Genomic DNA, 19,492 nt, shown 5'->3' with positions numbered 1-19,492 from the left:
TCTTTACTTTAACTTTTTATGTTCATTAAAAATATTTCTGATTTATTTTATATTTTTATTTTAAATCCTTACTTTAACTTGTTATAATTGTATAAATATTTTTATTATTTTCAAATGTTGTTTTATCTTTTATTGCGAATTTAACATCTTTACTTTACCTCTCTATATTTATATAAATAAATTGTATTTAAATATTTTTACATTCTTACTTAAGCCTCTTATGTAAATATGAATATTATTTGTTATAATTTTTTTTTTTTAAATGTAATTCTAAAAAGGAGCAACTGTCACAAAACACAATGTTAACAAAGAAAGTGTTCTTATTCTGATTGATCTTATAAAGACATGTGAATGATCATGTCAGTGCAGCTTTCTCTCCCGTCCAATCAGAAGCTTTTTCCTGTAACGTGCTATCCCCACACTTTCTTCCTGCTGATTCACTGTCATCACTTCAGTTTGAGCAGTGATATGAAGAGAAATGTGATGTTCCTCTCTGCAGTCCAGCCAGGCAGTCAGTTTTTTTTGGGTGACCCAAATCTGAGACAGTTTTTCCCATCATGCGGCTGTGCTGAGCTCCTCTGGCAGCGTGGCATATTATCTCCACCCAGAGACTCAGCTCAGACAGAAAGCCAGACAGAGAGGGCAGAGGGGGGCTTAAAACGGAACAGAAAATAGCTTAAGAGGAATGAATTAGGGTGTAGATAGAGAATCAAGTGAAGACTTAAATTGGCTTTTTAAAATATGTTTTGTTATCCAGCAGATTTTGTTGTCGATGATTATCACTTTTTTTAATTAATTTTTTTATTTAACCTTTATTTAACCAGATAAAAGCATTGAGATAGAATCTCATTTGCAATGCTGTCCTGGCCAAGAAGGCAGCAACGTTACACATAACACAAACATATAAAATACAGAGAACACAACTAAGAAAACAAAAGACGAAAAAGCAGTCACTACATTGTGCACATTAGGACAGTAAGAAAGGCGCACTAATTATTACTGCAAGAGCAGCTAGTGGTAAGGACCTCAGACAATTTCAATTTAAAACATGCTATTGAGACAAATATATAAATATAAAAACAAAAGTCTACGCTGCTGGAGGTTTAGTGTAACATGCTGTACTCACCCCCCCTTTCCTTAACAGTGGAATCAAACAAATGTCTTTAATTTTTAATATTTCAAAACCTTGAGCTGAATGAGCTGAAAAATGTCACAAAGTTGAAAACAAGGCTGTTACAGAAACTTACAAACTCATGAAAAGTTGAAGTTTTATGGATATCACTGGAAAGCTATTAAGCTACAAACACATGATGATCTTAGAGAATATAATGAAATGTGTTACATTTACACAATCCTTTAGGAAATAAACCAGTGCAAATGGCAACAACTACAGTATACTGTACAGCAGTATAATGCAACGTACACATTAAAACAGCAGTTATATTAATCCAAAACATCATAAATAATACTGAAACACAGACATGGAATATCTTAATGTACTTTGTATGTTGATTATACATACATACTTTTAATAAAGTATATTTTCTATGTAGGACTTTTGCTTGTAGTGGAGTACTTGATATACCGTAGGATCTGACTACTTCAATTAATAGTAATATTGACAATTGTTTTTCCCCCAGGTATTATCAGTCCAACAAGTCTTCAGGACTGTCCAGTAACCTGCAGCCATCAGGAGCGAAGGCCGACCACCACAGGGAGGAGATGGAGGAGGCAGCCAACCGCATGGAGATCTGCAGAGTCAGTGACCACCTTACTCACAAGCAATTAACTGTTAATGTCCATTCATATTGAGAGGATCCATTTAGTTAAAGCTGTTTGAATTCATATTTTTATGTAAGATGGTTATCTGTTTTGGTCCCGGCTCAATGCTCTCATAGTGTTGTTTAGCAGCTTCAGCAGAACCTGCTGTAAAAAGCCCTGGGCTGCAGTTGAATAGTCCAAAAATCAGCCCCTATTGTCTAACCCAGGGGTCGGCAACCCACGGGCCGCATGCGGCCCTTTAAGCCCTCTGCTCTGGCTCCCTTGAGCTTAGACAAAAATAAGAAGGAAATAAAATAAAAGTATTTGTAGGACTATTTATATTTTGTTACATGGTTGAAAATGTTTATCTTGTATTTTGAGGTGATACTGTGAAACATAAATAAAAAACAAAACGGTTTTAATTAGGTCAACTAAAATATGCGTCACATACTGCTACGGTCCCGCGCGAGCGCCTTTTCTTGGAGGCGCTCGCGTGGGGACCCCCGGCTCGATGAGCGAACTATGGATAAATCAAAGAAAAGTACCGGAGGAACACAGGATTTAATTCTGTGTGGACAGAGTTATATGCTTTCACAGCAAACGATGCTGGTTTACCGGTATGTTTGATATGTAGAGAGAAGTTGTCAACGGTGCTGCAGCCTTTACGTATCGAGGAACAACAAGGGAGAGGAAGACAGCTGACAATCTTCAGTCATAATTCAATGGGGTATGTAATTTATTTCAGAAAACAGTTTGTTATATTCCATGGAATGCTCTTAACATCCCGATAGCAATGAATATATTAAATGCTTTGACAANTAATTAGTATCGAGGAAACAACGCGGAACGGGAGGAGGAGTACAGCTAGACCCGAAGCGTCTCAGGTCAGTTAATTCAATGGGGCCGTATGGTAATTTGAGTTTCAGAAAACGTGGTTGTTGGAGTATTCCATGACGCAAATGCTGCCGTTAACTCGCCGGTAGCAATGGGGAAGTAATTAAGGGAGTGCCTGTTGCACAATAAAAATACAACAAAATTAATCTCTGTGCAAGCCCGCTGCGCTTCGCTAAAGCCAACCGGCCTATTATTTTGCCGCTGTTGTGTATTTTCAAATTCTTTGTTGCGTTCATTGTGTGGTTTCTCCATTTTCACCTTTCTGTTTTCTTAAATTTTTATTTTGGAGGTAGAGCGTCATAATGTTTTATTCATAATTACATAAATACGTCGTACTGTGAACAGGGTTCCTCAATTGTGTGTGGAGTCACAGAGGTACGTCTTTATATCTTTTTTTCTCTCTGCAATGTGCAGAGGACTCCAAGGGTGCTGTGTATTCAGTGTGATTAACGCCTAGGCCTGTGGTATTATTGTGTAATTCCGTTGTATAGGAGTTCTGTTCGTGCTTGAGTTAGAGGTTACCGTGGTGTATAGAATCTATAGTGAAATAGCCGTAAGAATGCAAGAAGAACACTGTAGCTCTCTTTGTTCGTATAACAATAAATACAACGTGTTATTAGCTATCAAGCTATGGAAATATTTTTTGCGGCCTCCGACAAAAACATTTTTGGAAAGAAGGAGCAAAATGGCTCTTTGGTCAAAAAGTTGTAGACCGCTGTCTAACACTATCGTCTATTCTTGACCTCTGTGTTGAAACGTCACGGGGTTAAGAATTAGTGGATAGGAGAATTCAAAGGGTTTTAGGAAGAAGAGCTGCGACTTTCACTATCCGACGTATTTATGAGGCGCCAGCGGACGTCATAAATGTGTGTCTTGCTGTGGCGGAAACTATGGAAACTACCAGTGCTTCTTATACAGCGGACTACATGCAGTAATATAAGAAGGGCGGACACTGTAAACTCATCTCTGCACGTGCTCTGATGCTGTTGGTTATCGCTTCATGAACGTAGGGCACAAACAGAGAAAACATATCTTCATGACCAAATTGGATTGACATAAAAAAAGCGAAAAGGAAGACCTTATGTTCGTCACCCTCTCCTTCCGGTCACATTTAATACAAATGATCCCAATACGCTATTATTGTATGAAGAATCTAAAATAAACTACAAAGTGACTATTATTAAAACGTTAGCTCCTTAACATCTATCACTGTGTACTATCGCCATTCAAGCATGTTTTTAAAAGTGACAAAACCCCACACAGCTCAGTAAAGACTGTGAAATGTTGACTTTATTTGATCCCATTTCAGTAAAAACTAACGTTCATATTTCTCTTTTTGATTATAATACTGCTGAAAACGATGAAACAAAGCACTTTGGCAACCTTACCACATACGTTTTAAAATGCTTAAAGGTTAGACGGGCTAGGCTAAGAATGGAGAAACCAGCTCGAGTGCGCTGAATTTGAAAGTACCACAACCGGAAAATCTGCCCCTTCCTTCAGACTTCCTTACAGAGCCCCTCCTCCAACACACACGAACGCGCACATGACCAATGAGGGCACGAGATAAGTTTGTGCACAGATGGAAGGCTGACAGGCAGGTAGGCCATCCAGTTACTTTAGCCGGGCCGGCTAAAATGATTGGTCGTGCTTTTTACAGTACTACGGCTTCCACAGATGAAATATTTGTATATAATTATTGTCAAAGCATTTAATGTATTCATTGCTATCGGGATGTTAAGAGCATTCCATGGGATATAACAACAAGTGTTTCTGAAGGGAATTACCTACCCTACCTTTAATAAGCACCGTAACTTTCATGATATCATTTCTCGGTCATAATCGGTTGTTTCCGTGAACGTCCGACTGTTGTGTGATGACAAATGCTGTGGCCGCAAGGCATTGTGGGGCAGCATTTTCTCGTTTCCTTTCGTAAGGGAAGGTCCAGTGGTTCCTAAGTTAAAGGAGGTTATAAAGGAAGTTGGAAACCTCCTTTCCTATCATCTAGAGAATTAGAACGGCTCTTATCATGGCTGCCACTGAGGGACTTCCGGGTCATTTCACTCCGTTAGGAAGGTTCCTAAGCTAAACGGACTATTCGACCGCAACCCTGGTACTCGACCTGCTCAGCAGCAAACAGCAGGCGGACACAGTTAGACACTAGCTGGTGAACATAGTGGAGCATTTAGGGACAGATATCTCTCTCAGGAGCTGGTGGAGACCAAAATCAGAGCAACATACAAAGACTCAAATAGATGATAATGTTGCTGCACATCCATGACAGTGTTCTAACAAAGTTTGCCATATCAACTTATGATTTATGAATCATTCCATGATTGCCTGTTTATGTTTGATCATGTTCTGTTGCTTTTAACGTCTCCAAATATTTACCAAATTGTATGGTACCCTTGGGTGTCATGAAAGGCGCCCCTAAATACATTTTATTATAATTGTTAGTATTGTTAAATGTTAAAAGCTCTATATTCTAAAAGACTCTCTGGACTTTCCCATTCAAAAATCGCACATGGCGCACAGTAACGCATTTTCCATCACTCAGCTGTGGTTGGTCCTTCAGAGAGGGTGGGCGGAGCTAATGCAACATATGTGCTCTTTAATTGTGTATAAAGCGGCGTACCGTTTTTTTTAATGTTGTGAGTCAACAGTGTCTACGGCTGAATAAAAACAACGTTGAAACTTAACAAACAAGTTAACGTGAGATCCAAAAACACACCTGAAATGACCGCTAAGAGAAGTTACTTCAAAATTCTGACAAAAATAGTTTCTTGTTTATCAGCTGTTCTTACAGGGCGGATTCGAGCCAATTGAAACAAACAAACTGTTGTTGTTTTTCACTTACTGTTACTATAAGCAAAATATTGGCAGCTATTTTTTGTTATTTTAGTCCACTTTTCTATTGGATTTTCAAAAACCACAACACAGGGTTAGGTTATGAGGTTGAATATTTTGGCATGAGGAAAGGAAAATCTGATCATTTATGAAACACTTCACTTTTTGTTTCTCAGTTTCCCTTCCCTGCTCTGTCCTCACATGATTATGTTGCTCGGGTGTGTTCAGCTAAACAAGAGCGGATGGTGAGGACAGAGCAGAGAAAGATGGAAATGATGTCATGCTGGGGCTCTCCGGGAGCAGCAGGGAACAGCTGTGAGGCAATATATTTGTATTTCTCACCGCCCTAACAGAAACAGTTGCCAAATTCCTATTGGACTGGGCAATGTCACAGACAGTACTCTTATACTTTAACAGATTATGGTATTGCAACAATTTTTTGACAATACACGCACATTTGGATATATTTCAACTGCAGGTTACTCTATGGTGGCCGACAGGTGGAAACGCGCTACAGCGACCAAATACACTTCCATTAGGAGAAACGCGCTGCACTATAAAAACACAAATGTGCCAATACACATGCAAATGAAGAAACATCTTCAACAACTTGACAACGGATGTGCAGCATTTAGAAAACATTCATCAACTTGATGAAAAATAGGCAGCGTTTAATAAAAGCTCAGGTAAATGAACAACGCTCCAAAAAGCTCAAGGTACAATGGAAACGGAGAACACTGGTGAAGATGTTTCCTCAGTTTCATGTGTTTGGACACATTTGTGTTTTTATATTTTTCATCAATTTTGAAATTGCTGCGCGTTTTTCACACCTGTCGTCCACCGCAATACAGACAAGTCGAGGCAAGTTCATTTATAGCACATTTCAACGATAAGGCTATGCAAAAGTGCTTTATATAAAATACTCAAATAGTGCAAAAAGAAACACAAATATAAAAGCATTCAAATCCCAAAAGGAGAAAAATAAGGACAAGCTAAAATACACTTAGCTATTAAGTACCAGAATAAAAGTTGCAGTGCTGTCTAAGATATGAAAATGCTATAAGATTTAGTCTTCAGCCTTGACTTAAAGCAATGAATGGATACAATGGACCTGCCATTTTATCTGAGTTTATTCCAAATAACAGGAGCATTAAAACTGAACACACACAAAAGAAATACTTGAAATAGCCATAACTTCTACAAATATTCAAAGGAAACACAACCTAGTTCAATATTCTATCAATATACACTATCAATTTGACTGCATATTAATACAAGTTTTGACCTTTTTAACTGCCACCATTTGCTGTACTTGTCATTGCAGGAAACTCACAGGTGTAACTAATAACACTAACGAAGCTCCGCCTACACCCCTCATTAATGCAATTAATTACGCCTGTGCTTTTCCTACGCTCCCAATTCTAAATGTCTGCTTTTCAAAAGGTATTTTTTAAAAACATTTAACGTTTTTAATATGATTTACTTTGTAGTTTGACCGTATGTTTTTGTGTGTGTTCACCAGGACCAGCTATCGGCAGACATGTACAGTTTTGTGGCCAAAGAAATCGACTATGCAAGCTACTTCCAGACAGTAAGTCCAACCTCTCTGCAGTGACGGGGTTTCAGTGAAATGTTCTGCTGCTCCATCACAGTGTCTCACCTCTCTTCCAGCTGATAGAGGTCCAGGCAGAGTACCACAGGAAGTCCTTAGAGCTGCTGCAGAGCGTGCTGCCCCAGATCAAGGCTCATCAGGGTGAGTTTGAGATCACATGATGCATCAGGTTTGACGACTCTTTCTTCTCTGACCTCAGGTAAGCTGTTGCTGCAATGTCCTATGTGTGCTAATTTCCATGTTTATAATGGCCTTTGAACAGTAAGGGGTCATGCTCAAATATATCTGTTTTAATTTGAGTTTCAACACGAAAATTAACTGTGAGTGCAGTATAGTTATACTTTCTTGGTACGTTAACAAGCAGGGAGATATGACGTATATCTTGTCAGCCAGTTCACCCTCTGCAAACATGTTTTTCTTTGGGACCTGAAAAAGTGTTTTTCAAATTAGGTAACATTAAATGTCTAAAAATAGTACGAGAAAAAAAAGAAAGGGCTTTAAATAATTGTATCAAAATAAGGAACAATATAAGTTGTTTTGTCATTATAAAATTCAGGATTACAAACACAGTTGTAGCCACGCAACACAAGTATATAAAATGTGAAGTATTTATTCAGTTAAACAATGGGAATATTTGGGGAATGAGGTAAAAAATATTTATAGTAATTATAAACACGGGAGCAGGAGTAAAACTCCAATAAGAAATACGTTTTAAGTCGTCAACGTTTGAGAAACTTAAAAAAAATCTTAAAGAAATTATCTTAGACACTTAACAGTACTTGATGAGCTATAAAATATTGCATTCCTCTTAATCAATACAGTAAAAAAAATTCATTCGTGTCTGTATGTAGTCACATACATGACCTGAACTCAAACGCCATTGTCAAGAATTATCATTACATTTTCCTCGAATAAAAATATGTGAAATCACCTTTTCTTAATAGCCTGTGAGGAGAGCATAAGCAACAAAAGAAAAATCAGTCATTGCAAATGTAGCATTCAATCAGGATCCCATTGCTTACAGATAGAAGCTTAATGAGATAACAGATTTTAAAGGTCCTCCGGCAATTGTATTACTGTTTGGTTCGGTAACTTCCTGAAGCCTGAGAGGAAATGTTTAGCATCTGTAGCTGTGACTGTATTCCATGCATGTGTTCCTGTGTGTGTGTGTTTAACTCTATGTGTGTGTGTTTGACAGAGACCTGGGTGGAGAAGCCGTGCTACGGGAAATCATTAGAGGAGCACTTAGCGCTCAGCGGGAGAGATATTGCCTTCCCTATCGAGGCCTGTGTCACCATGCTGCTGGAGTGTGGCATGCCGGAGGAGGTCAGCCTCACACACAGAGCACCTGTCTTTTACATGAAACACACACACAAGTCACGACTGAGATAAAGTCACTGAAAGAAAAACCAATGAGATCCAGGCTACAGTTAGCTTTCCTCAAAGCAATTTGCAGTTTTATAGCCTGAAGGAAATTCCTCGGCTGTTTAATTATGTCTGATGTTATCAAGCCAATGAGCTGTGCAGCTTGTTAACGATTGTTTAATGGAGACATATTGAGGGTAATCTAATTGTTCCCCGTAAACAAATGTTTATAAGATTATAAGAAAAATAAATGCATCACCATGAATAACTATATTTCATTTCAACAGTCATTAGACTTAATGTGATGTTTGCTGAACATTATAGATAGTACTTTTGAATGTGGTGTGTAATTATTTAAAAAGCTGACAGTAAAACTTATCATTAGTGTTCAACTCGACATGTTGAAATAAATTTAGTAAACGACCTTTTGATACCAGGATTGCTGCTGACTCAGCTGCTCTTACATTAGCAGTTGGGTTTAATGTTCAAAATGTTTTGCTAATATAAAAAATCACTTAACAACGACTCTAGCTGAAACTAACTTAATAAACACTACATTCAATGTTCAATCTTTTGCTAAAGCAAACAAATATTATCAGTCAAATATAGCAGTAGCATATCACAGGAAAAAGGGCTTACACTGCAGAATGGCCTTTCAGACTGTTGTAATGACTATAATAGTACAATAGCTTATGGTCTGACATATTTCATCTAGTTACATGTTTAGTTCATCAAATCTGAATGTAATTGTCAAATAAATGTACGACATTTTCCCTTTGAAAGTGGACTTAATTTCAATCATTGTCTGACAATTCATAAACACACAAAATGAGTTCTTAAATATCTTTAGTTTAAGTTTACTATTAAGACATATTTAAAGTACTTGAGGCTGTAGACTCTAAAGTTGGGCACTAGAATGTGCATTTAGTTTTCCTAATTCTTTACAAATGCCACCATTCAGAAGAAGTAGCCCTCGTACATCAGTTATCTCTGCCTGTGTATAAGCACAACAGCATTATAGGCTCAGAACTCCAAGATTGAAATGTACAAGAAAATGTGTAGTTTGTTCCTTCTCATTAAAAATCACTTAATCCTTTTTTACTTAAAAGTTACTTAAATGTGTCTTTTCATGTTTTGCATCTCAGGGTTTGTTCAGAATCGCTCCTTCAGCCTCCAAACTGAAGAAGCTGAAGGCGTCTCTGGACTGTGGCGTGTTGGATGTCGAGGAGTACTCTGCAGACCCTCATGCCATCGCAGGTGAGCTCTCCATGACCTCCCTCCCTTTCCTGTCTCCCAGTGGCTGCTCATCTCGGTTTACATGGGTACATTTATGAGCTGGCACATGTTGCACATTAGGAATCTTAATTTCTCCACATTTCTGGTACTCTCTAACGTCCATGTGTTATTGATCTACCCCGCCACCTCCACACAAACATCATCATTAAGGCTGTGTGTTTCTTCTTCACACACACTGATTCCACAGCAGCTGTCATTGGTAAACCTCAGCAGTGTCCTGTTAAAGATTCATTGAAAAGTCCCATTTAAAGGCCTCACAAAGATCACTCTTAAGCCTTCATTACAATTCAGTTTGCTTCTCCTGAGAGTCAACCGCGAATAGCTGTTTTTAGTTTGTTGTATTTCTTTTTATATTGGAGAGATAATCAATAAACTATCACAAAAATGTCTTGTGATAACTTCAAAAATATTACTAGGATTAGTGTTGTTAGTTTCTTCATCTTCTGCAGAAAAACTGTCTTCTTGTTTTTGATCTGCTGTTAAATCCAAACCATGATGGAATATAAAAGAAAAGAAGCTTTTATAAAGCTGTTATTGATCTTTTGTGTGAGGGTGGTGCTTGTCCTCAGAGTCCTGCATAACTCCAAAGAAGAAAAGCTCCAAAGTTTTCCCTAGATCCTGAAAATTCATTTTTTGGAAAGTGAACTCCCAAAGAGAGATGTGGAAGAAATGAATGCCTCCTCTGTAGTCATTTAGGTTCCTCCAGTGTAATCACCCCGTCATTACACTGGATATTTCCTTGTTACAGTTTATGAACTGTTACACCACATTGTTCTGGTTTATTGTCTAGTTTGTTATTACGTAGAACACACAACATGTGTCTAAAGGGACCACAAATACAATAAAACAAGCTAAATGTGTCCAGTGGGACACATTTAGGATTCTAACAGGTATTATTGTTTGTTATTGCAAATTGTACGTTTGGAATAAGTTAAAATCCTAAAGTTCCCTCCAGAGGGACATCACTATTTAACACTAGTGCTTATATTGGCTAGCTCTCCAAGACATTGTACGTGATAGGCTAAGGGCAGGGACATCTCTAAGCGGTTTACCAATCACAACAGAATCGGCCAGCTAACCAATCAGAGCACACTGGGCTCTGGTTTCAGACAGAGGGTGAAAAGAGGTGCTGCAGCACAGGCAGTATGAGAAAAACAAAGAGCTTTTTGAACATTAAAGCATGGAGACATGTCCCAGTACAGTCACAAAATACTAAGATAAACCTGAAAATGAGCGTAATAGGGCCCCTTTAAAGATACAACTCAAAATCGGGAGTTACAATGTTTTCACCCGTCTAGAACAATATGTTCCTTTTTATGAAATATCATATCAGTCAGTCGCCTGTGTTCACTGGAGCATGTGGACAGAGAGGCTGTATCCCTCTCTAATGATCCCATATTAAACTGGGTTAGCTCCAACAGCAAATCTCATTTGCGAGCCTTTCCCACTGGAGGAGCAGAGGTTCATCCCCAATCAGCATCAATGAAAAAGCAGCAGACTTCTCTTTGTTAATATCTAACTAGAGGATTATAATTAGAGCATTTAATGTGTTTATTTAGCACCAACAAAGATCCAAACACACAGTCAGACAGAACAGCAGCTCCGAGCTGCCTCCCAGGGAGTGAAGCCCTGGCTTTATGTTCGTCATCCATCCCACACACTCCGGGGGAAATGAACTCAGCAGACCAGAGAAAAGAAGACAAGTTGGAGAGAAACCCGGTCAGCCGTCCCCTTCCTCCTCAGAGCTGGAAAATGCTCCTGCCACCCACGACTTCTGATCAAATGATGTTTGGAGATAGTGTTTTTTAAAGGGCTTGTTGTATCAGCGTAGGTGGGTCTGATGCTGTTGTATTTCTTCACTGAAAAAGCAAACAAACAATACATTTTTGAAATGTTATTATAATGCATAAATATGATAAAATAATTGTAGTAAAACATTCTGTTCTCAATAATGGTACTTATGAGTATGCTAAAATTCATTCTATTGCAAGACAGATGCAGTGACGGATACAATGCACTGTCGAGGTGGAATCTAGTCACTGCTCTTTGCTTTAAGTGAGTGTAGAATTTAAAGTAAAACTTCCTTATATAGTTATCTCACCTACGTAAATGATGGGATGTTTCTCCATCATTTCTGTAATGCCTTCCTTATTCATAAAAATAATCATGGGAAATAATTGTTTTTCAATGATGTTGAGCAGAATTCAGGGTGGGATTGATGCAGTAGTTAATTAACATTTTGGTTTAAGCATTATGGTACTTACTGTATGCAATAGTTGTTGTATGTCATAAACCAGTTCATGCATTAAATGTTTTTAAATGACAGCCAATAAAACCCCAGCTTTACTACATACGAAGTGAATTAGAAGGACTCATATAGAGCAGACCTACACGAAGGCTGTTTCCATAAGTGAAAAAGAATGTAATTATCTGCACTCTGACGTAATGTTACAAACTGTTTAACAAAAATCAGGCCAGTTGTTTTTACTTCATCTTATTGGCAAACAGACAATCAAACCAACCAACCAAAAACAGGACCCCCTTCTCAAAAGTAATACCGTTTTGACTACATTATTATGACCGAATAAAAACCGCATGGGAATCTGAATAACTGTAGGCTACTGACAGCCGAGATGTCAATCACAACATGACAAACCTTCCAAATGCCCTCCCGTCTCAAGGTGACAGGCACTTTGATCTCACGCAGGCTCATTTGTATTATCTATGCATAGTATTTGCACAAATGTCCCCTTGCAGGCATGCATTCATCTTATTATTCTGTTCTCCGCAGGTGCTTTGAAGTCGTACCTGCGGGAGCTCCCGGAGCCTCTAATGACATACGAGCTCTACAACGACTGGATCCAGGCCTCAAAGTCGGTAGCTTTTTATTTCATCGTGTTGCTTATTTTCTTTTGAACTTTATCTTTCATTTTTATTCAACTTTTCTTCTTCCTGTGGTCCTTCAGCATTCAAGATCAAGACAAGAGACTGCAGGCTCTCCTCAACGCCTGTGAGAAACTCCCCCCGGCCAACAACAACAACTTTAAGTGAGTCACTGTTTCCATGTTCCTCTCCTCACGGCCCTCTCCTGGGCTCTGCTGGCAGTCAGAACCATGAAGTGATTAGTCAGGCTTCACACAGAAATTTAAATTCATCTGTTGCACAAACCTCTGTGGTTCTTCACTGTGTTAAGTAGGACACATTTCCACTTTTGTAAAAAACATTGTCGACTGAGCAAGCCAAAAGAAACTGTTCACTCACGCAGAAAATGTTGGGGGAAATTCCAGTTGCAAGGACATTTTACTGTAACAAGAAAAAATAACTAGAGTCCAAAATGTAAGATGCCGCTCACTTCCACAGCTACAAGTGCATGTTTGGCAACACATGTATCAGTGTAGCAAAGTCAAGGCAGCATATTTGTCACTGAAATGCAAAATAACACATGTGACTCCAGGGATCACAGAGTTATGGTTTCACAGGAAATGGAAGGAAAATAAAGTTAATACAGTTTGGAGGCAAATATCAAATTTTTCCCTCCACTGCATGCATTTGCAAGGCTTTTGTTACTTTGTAGATAAACAAATATTAAAACAAAATATTATCAAAAACTCATTATGATATATTATGGATTAAGCCATCCAGCAGTACATACATTTAGTATGACTTCCCCCCCCCCTCCATTATAACACATTGATACATCCACATTAATAATCTATAATCTCTTGCATTCTGCGTATTGAGTTGATTTCCTTTTGGTACTCTATGTATTTAAGTATTTTGATGCCTGTACTTTTTACTTTGCAAGATTTGTAACTTTCAGATCTGAATACTTTCTCTGCAATTAGATATTAGTTTATATTAAAAAATCGGTAAGCAGATGTCACTGTTTGTTACCATGGAAACAGTAAACCTACATTAAGCCTTGTATGCTTCTAATCTACACCTTCCACATGTATAACTCAGTGTGAAGCGGTGCTGAGACAGAGGTCTTATGGCGGAGGTGGATTAAGATGAGCTGTAGATATTTGCCAGAGGGCTTATCTCTCGATCAAAAGGCACTGCGAGGGGTAGAGGAAGTGAGAGAGGAGAGACGGGAGAGAAATTGAAAGAGCAGAGATACTGCAGCACTTGTCAGTGTCATAATCGAATCGCACAAATAGGTGTTATTTTTAGGCAGGCGTCCTTTGAGCAGACCTGTCACCTGTCCGGATGATGGCTGCTGCTGGAGAGAGCCTGATGCTCATCCAGCTGCAGCTCAGCCAGATGAATCATTCTGTCAGCACAGAAACACACTGCCACATCTCTGGGTTTTCGAAAGAGATGAAGAGACAACAACGAGAGTTTGCTGTTATAATAAGCTGAGTGTAATTCATGCAGGCATGCTCTGTGGAAGCACAGTGTTCTCTTTTAGTCTTGGATTTGATGAAGAAAGCAGGGTGGGAAACTTGAGCTGCACTACAGCTCAGTTCTGTTCTGTTATTTCCCACTTTCACCAATATAACCAATAAAAAGTCGATGTGTAAATGTGACTCTACATTTGGCACAGTATCAACAGCGACACAAACCCAACCCAGACAGATAGGAAGTATCTCATTAACTCTGCAGCTGGTAAATGATTTCATTTCCAGAGAGTGTGAGCCTCCTGCAAATGTCGCACTCTTAGTTTTTGTAAATCACAGCTGTCAAGTGAAAACAATGCAACAAAGTGTTTACCTCTTAAATAAAAAATAAAAATGTCAATACAATCAGATCTGTAGAAAACTGAACTCACACAAAACTAAAAGCAGGGCAGTTTTTATTAGCTTTTGAAGTATGTTTTTACAGGACAGCAATGGAAAAGTACCTTTTTTTAAATGTACACAAAAAAATCTAAAATACAAAATCTAATGTATTCCCTGTTTCTGTATGAACAGGTATTTGATCAAGTTCCTCTCCAAGCTGACTGAATACCAGGATCTGAACAAGATGACTCCTGGAAACATCGCTATTGTCCTGGGACCCAACCTGCTGTGGATGCACAACGAAGGGTGAGACAGCAGAGACGCATACTTAGTCAGTAGTTAACATTTCTTTATCAAAGAATATAACATACAACTTACAGTACGACGTCAGAATGCACCTTGTGTTCATTTTTAAGGAACTACAAATGTAAAAACATGCGTTGTGGTTTTTCTTCTGTAATGAATGTGAACTTAAAATGTTTTGATTTCCACTGCTGCTTAAAACTAGGAATGCCAGATGTTTTCAGTTCAAAGTGCCTAAAACAAGTAAAGATTATAGCTCATATTACAATTGATCACTGTTCCTTTGCAAAAGCTCCTCAATAAAAGGTCAAGTATTGATATTGTTATGAACCTTGACCGACACTTGGACTCAAACGCACGACTCAAAAGAAAGTTTGTTCAAAAAAAGTCTTTACTTTGGAAAAGTATAAAGTTCAAACAAAAAATCACTCCTGAGAGGCAAAACGTAGCAAAGCAAATTACAAACTAAATAAACTTGACTATGGTCACAAGGTACAATAATCTCTTGGCGAGACAAGCTGGCTCTCTAAATGGCACAAGGCACAAGACGAACTGGCACAGGACAAAGGGAGACATGACTATTTATACATGAGGTAAGGGGGAACAGGTGGAAACAATCAGGGGCGGGGCAGAAGCTGAAGATGGCCGGAAAACACACAAAGGGAGGAAGTAAGGGGACCTGAAATGAGAGACAAGAGGTAAGTACAAAAATAAAACAGGAAGTGCAATGACAGGACTAGACAGGTGAACAAAAAGACTTGACTAAACATAAATCTAACCTGGGCTATGAACTAAACGTGAAACAATAACATGAACCTGATTAACATGACATGAATAATTTAGCAGACATGACGGGATGTTACAGATATCCATGCTGTACAACAATGTTTCTCAAACTTTTTCATACCAAGGACCACTTAACCAATAAAAAAACGCTCGCAGACCACCTAACTCCACAAATATCCAAAAACACATCGTTTTTTCTAGAACAGATTACAAATCGCCTGGAAAATGGTATAAACAAGTGGCAACATGTGTGATGAAGGTGTTGCGCTGGGCTATATCATGCAATCGAAAGTGAAACTTAAGCTCGCTCCATTGTGGAGATATTCCCGCGAGAGTGTGGAAAACTTTAATTTATTTATTTATTTCAAATTTTACCAATATACTCACGGACCACTAGGGGGCGCTCACGGACCAGCAGTGGTCCGCGGACCACACTTTGAGAAGCACTGCTGTACAACACAGATGTATAATTAATTAGATCTAACCTAGTTTCCACTCTTTCACCTTTTATTTCCCTATAGAAAATAGATACGAATTATAATAATCTTTTTCCTCTTTTTCTAACGGTATTCTGCATAAACTTATTCCAGCTCTCGACTAAAGCTATCCTTTTGAGACCCAGCATTTCATATTTGTCCTCTGTGGAGGACATGACATTGAGGCTTCATTTCAAACACCATGCATACAGTTTGAGTCCTGGTGCTGTGAAGAGCACTTCCTTGGTGTTTTTAATTATGTAACATACATTAAGGGTGTGACCAACAGAGCATGTCTCATGTCTTTTCAAATGAGTGCGAAGCCGAACCGGTGAAATAATGAAAGGTGCTTTCAAGGCACACATTTTAACCTCTGTGCTTTGTGGGGGACAGAGGGTAGCTTCTTCTCAACCAATTTCCATTCTTAAAGAAACAGAACTCTGAATGAGGCAAACTAAAATGTTGAGGCACACACACACACACACACACACACACACACACACACACACACACACACACACACACACACACACACACACACACACACACACACACACACACACACACACACACACACACACTATGAATAACCAGTTAAAAGCATGCACCATACCTTTTTAATATTACATATCTTAAAAGTACATTTAAATATTTAATGTGAATGTACTGTTCTCTAATTTAACCTACTGACAGGTGGAACCAATGTCCACTAAAAGGGACATGTTATTAAATATAAATGTTTATGTTTTTGATAGAATCTCTTTGAGATTTGTTTCCTGCGTCCCAATTATTATTTAAAAAAAGAACATTTAATTAATATATATATTGGGTCTCAGCAAGATGTTCACATTGAAATCCATCCAATAAAATTCATTTGTATGTATTTTGCATAGTTGTATGTATACACATTTACACAACATAAACTGACAACTTTGTGAACACTACTAACATCTTAAATGAATTATGAGTGTATACACAAGTTTGGTTGCACAGTAGGAGCTAAAAATGGACAGCATCAGGAATCTTTTAAGGGGGAGAAAATGCAAGTTACTATCGTGTCATGTTTGGGTGCAGAAGAACCTCAGTGTCCTCTTTGTTCAGTCTAGAAGAGGAGCGTGCTTTTTCATAAACGTTCTATTATAATACTACTGTTCTGTATGCAGTTCCACAGGGATGTCATTTTTCTTAGTGGCACATTTTAATATCTCCTAATATTCATGATGCTGCTCAGAGCTCAAAGTAATAATAACAAAAAAGGCCAATAGGCACACACACACACACACACCCACACACACACACACACACACACACATCTTGAGGAGAATTTTTAGCAGAAAGTGCACTCATGATGAGGATGAGTCAGCGGTTTAGAAAGAGTGAAGGACACCTCCCTTATAATATCTCTGTGTAAATCTTACAAACCCTTTATCCCCCTCTTACTTTTAATGAGTATTTTAACAGCCAACCTTTCCGAAAACGCTTTTAATTTTCTCCTTTTGAATGTTTCTGCAATACAATAAAAACGGGTTAATCACAGACGAGTGTAAATCTTCCTGATCCTCTCCAGCTCGCTGTAATAAAGCCTCTTTTCTCTGTCTGCAGGAACATCACAGAGATGATGACCACCGTGTCCCTGCAGATCGTCGGCATCATCGAGCCCATCATCCAGCACGCAGACTGGTTCTTCCCTGGAGGTGACCGTGCATTTTCCTGCTGATCCCAAAGCCTTTTTAAATACCGTAATTTTCGGACTATAAGCCGCGCCTTTTTCCCTATTTTTCGACGCTGCGGTTTATATAACGGTGCGGCTAATCTATGGATTTTTACAGCTAACGGCCAACACCTTTAACTCTATGGGCTCTATGGCCGGTCCGCGGACCCCCACCTTTAAGCGGCGGGTTCCAGCAGGAAAAGCTGGAGGCCGGAAAAGAGTGAGACAGGTAGCGCGCAAAAGTAAAAGTGGAACCGAGAGTGGTATGCCGCTGCTGCGGCTTATATTCAGGTGCGCCTTATAGTCCGAAAATTACGGTACTTTATTTACTTTGTTAGAGTAAATAAAGCTCTAAAGTGCTCTCCAACAGATAAAGGAACACTTGATCCTCTGTTTATCAGAAAAAAACAACTTCATATTTCATTTTTACTAGACAGGAAATGTTTGACAGATAACATAAGTAAATTTACTTAGTTACATTCCAACACTGCTTAGATACTTACTTTTTTTTTATTATTGGGGATTTGATTAGACTTACTCAAACAACAACACACTGAATAGTTCCTGTATTTTGTTCCTTTTTTTCTGGTCCGTCATAGAAATCGAGTTCAACGTCACGGGGAACTACGGAAGCCCGGTCCACACAAACCACAACGCCAACTACAGCTTGATGCCGTCTCCTGACATGGATCAGATAGAGAGGAAGCAGAACGACCAGAGCCGACGGCCGCTGAGCGTCGCCACGGACAACATGATGCTGGAGTTCTATAAGAAGGACGGGTAAGACCCCTCTAGACAAGCTACGATGCATTTCTGTTTATTGTTAATCTTAAGTACCGTAAATCATATGCTAATTTATTGCAAATAAGAAAGCAAATTAGCGTCTGAAATAAGCAGGACTTTCTTTGTATCAGCTTCTATCATTGGAGTGTGAAATTCACTTATGAATGTATATAAATACAAAAAGTAACTCATTTTGTCAGAAAATGATTAAGAGTCAGATATACCATTTTGTGTGAAGTTAATTTAACTTCACTAAAGTTTAATGAAGTATAGTATACAAAATTGTAAAACTAAGTAATAATAATTGTTGTTCTAATACAAATGGAATATATTAAGCAGGATAGCTCTATAAATAAAGTTGATAAATAAACTGTAAATAAGTGCTTTCAAACTTTTTTTTTAAAGAATTGACCAAAAGATTCTAAAATATATTAGTAAATGCAAAAAGTAATAATACAATTAATATGAATTAAAAAACATAAATAGTTATTATAAAGAAAATGAATAAGAAAGTATTAAAGCTGTTATTTAAAAAAGTACAGTAAGTACCACAACATTGTACATAACCACATAAAATGTACCTGATTACATTCAAGAACTGCTGTCGATAAAATAATGGTCCAAGACTTTGTACAGCAATGAAATCTAACATGGTGCTGTATCCTCTAAATCAGTGGTTCCCAAACTTTTTGGGCCCAAGGCACACCAAAGGACAAGTAAAAATCTCAAGGCACACCTACCCTAAAATAGCCCTTATAACACGTGTTATCACTCATATCATGTAAAAATATCTGTAAATGTGCATACTTATTTACTAATGGCAAATAAAATGTGACAAAGACAACTATATTACTCATGAAATATTTATTAACGAATTTTTTTTTAAATTAATTTATAAATATAAATATATATATTATATATATATATATAATATATA

The 19,492-nt window shown here is 38.1% G+C and overlaps 1 protein-coding gene across 4 annotated transcripts in view; it reads left to right on the top strand.

Moving 5' to 3' along the window:
- The window catches only part of LOC104944428 (rho GTPase-activating protein 44-like), a 76,524-nt gene that overhangs the window by 40,387 nt on the left and 16,645 nt on the right, over positions 1–19,492 (top strand). For all 4 annotated transcript variants that reach the window (XM_010769955.1, XM_010769958.1, XM_010769957.1 and 1 more), the window contains exons 7-16: positions 1,641–1,758; positions 7,025–7,093; positions 7,174–7,255; positions 8,313–8,440; positions 9,625–9,736; positions 12,567–12,648; positions 12,742–12,822; positions 14,689–14,802; positions 17,664–17,755; positions 18,372–18,552. In XM_010769955.1, coding sequence (XP_010768257.1) covers positions 1,641–1,758; positions 7,025–7,093; positions 7,174–7,255; positions 8,313–8,440; positions 9,625–9,736; positions 12,567–12,648; positions 12,742–12,822; positions 14,689–14,802; positions 17,664–17,755; positions 18,372–18,552 — 1,059 coding nt within the window. The remainder of the gene's footprint in view (positions 1–1,640; positions 1,759–7,024; positions 7,094–7,173; positions 7,256–8,312; positions 8,441–9,624; positions 9,737–12,566; positions 12,649–12,741; positions 12,823–14,688; positions 14,803–17,663; positions 17,756–18,371; positions 18,553–19,492) is intronic.

Source organism: Notothenia coriiceps, unplaced genomic scaffold (assembly GCF_000735185.1).
Source record: "Notothenia coriiceps isolate Sejong01 unplaced genomic scaffold, NC01 NC01_scaffold00008051, whole genome shotgun sequence".
NCBI classification, from domain to species: Eukaryota; Metazoa; Chordata; class Actinopteri; order Perciformes; family Nototheniidae; genus Notothenia; species Notothenia coriiceps.
This window is presented reverse-complemented; position numbering and strand designations above follow the sequence as displayed.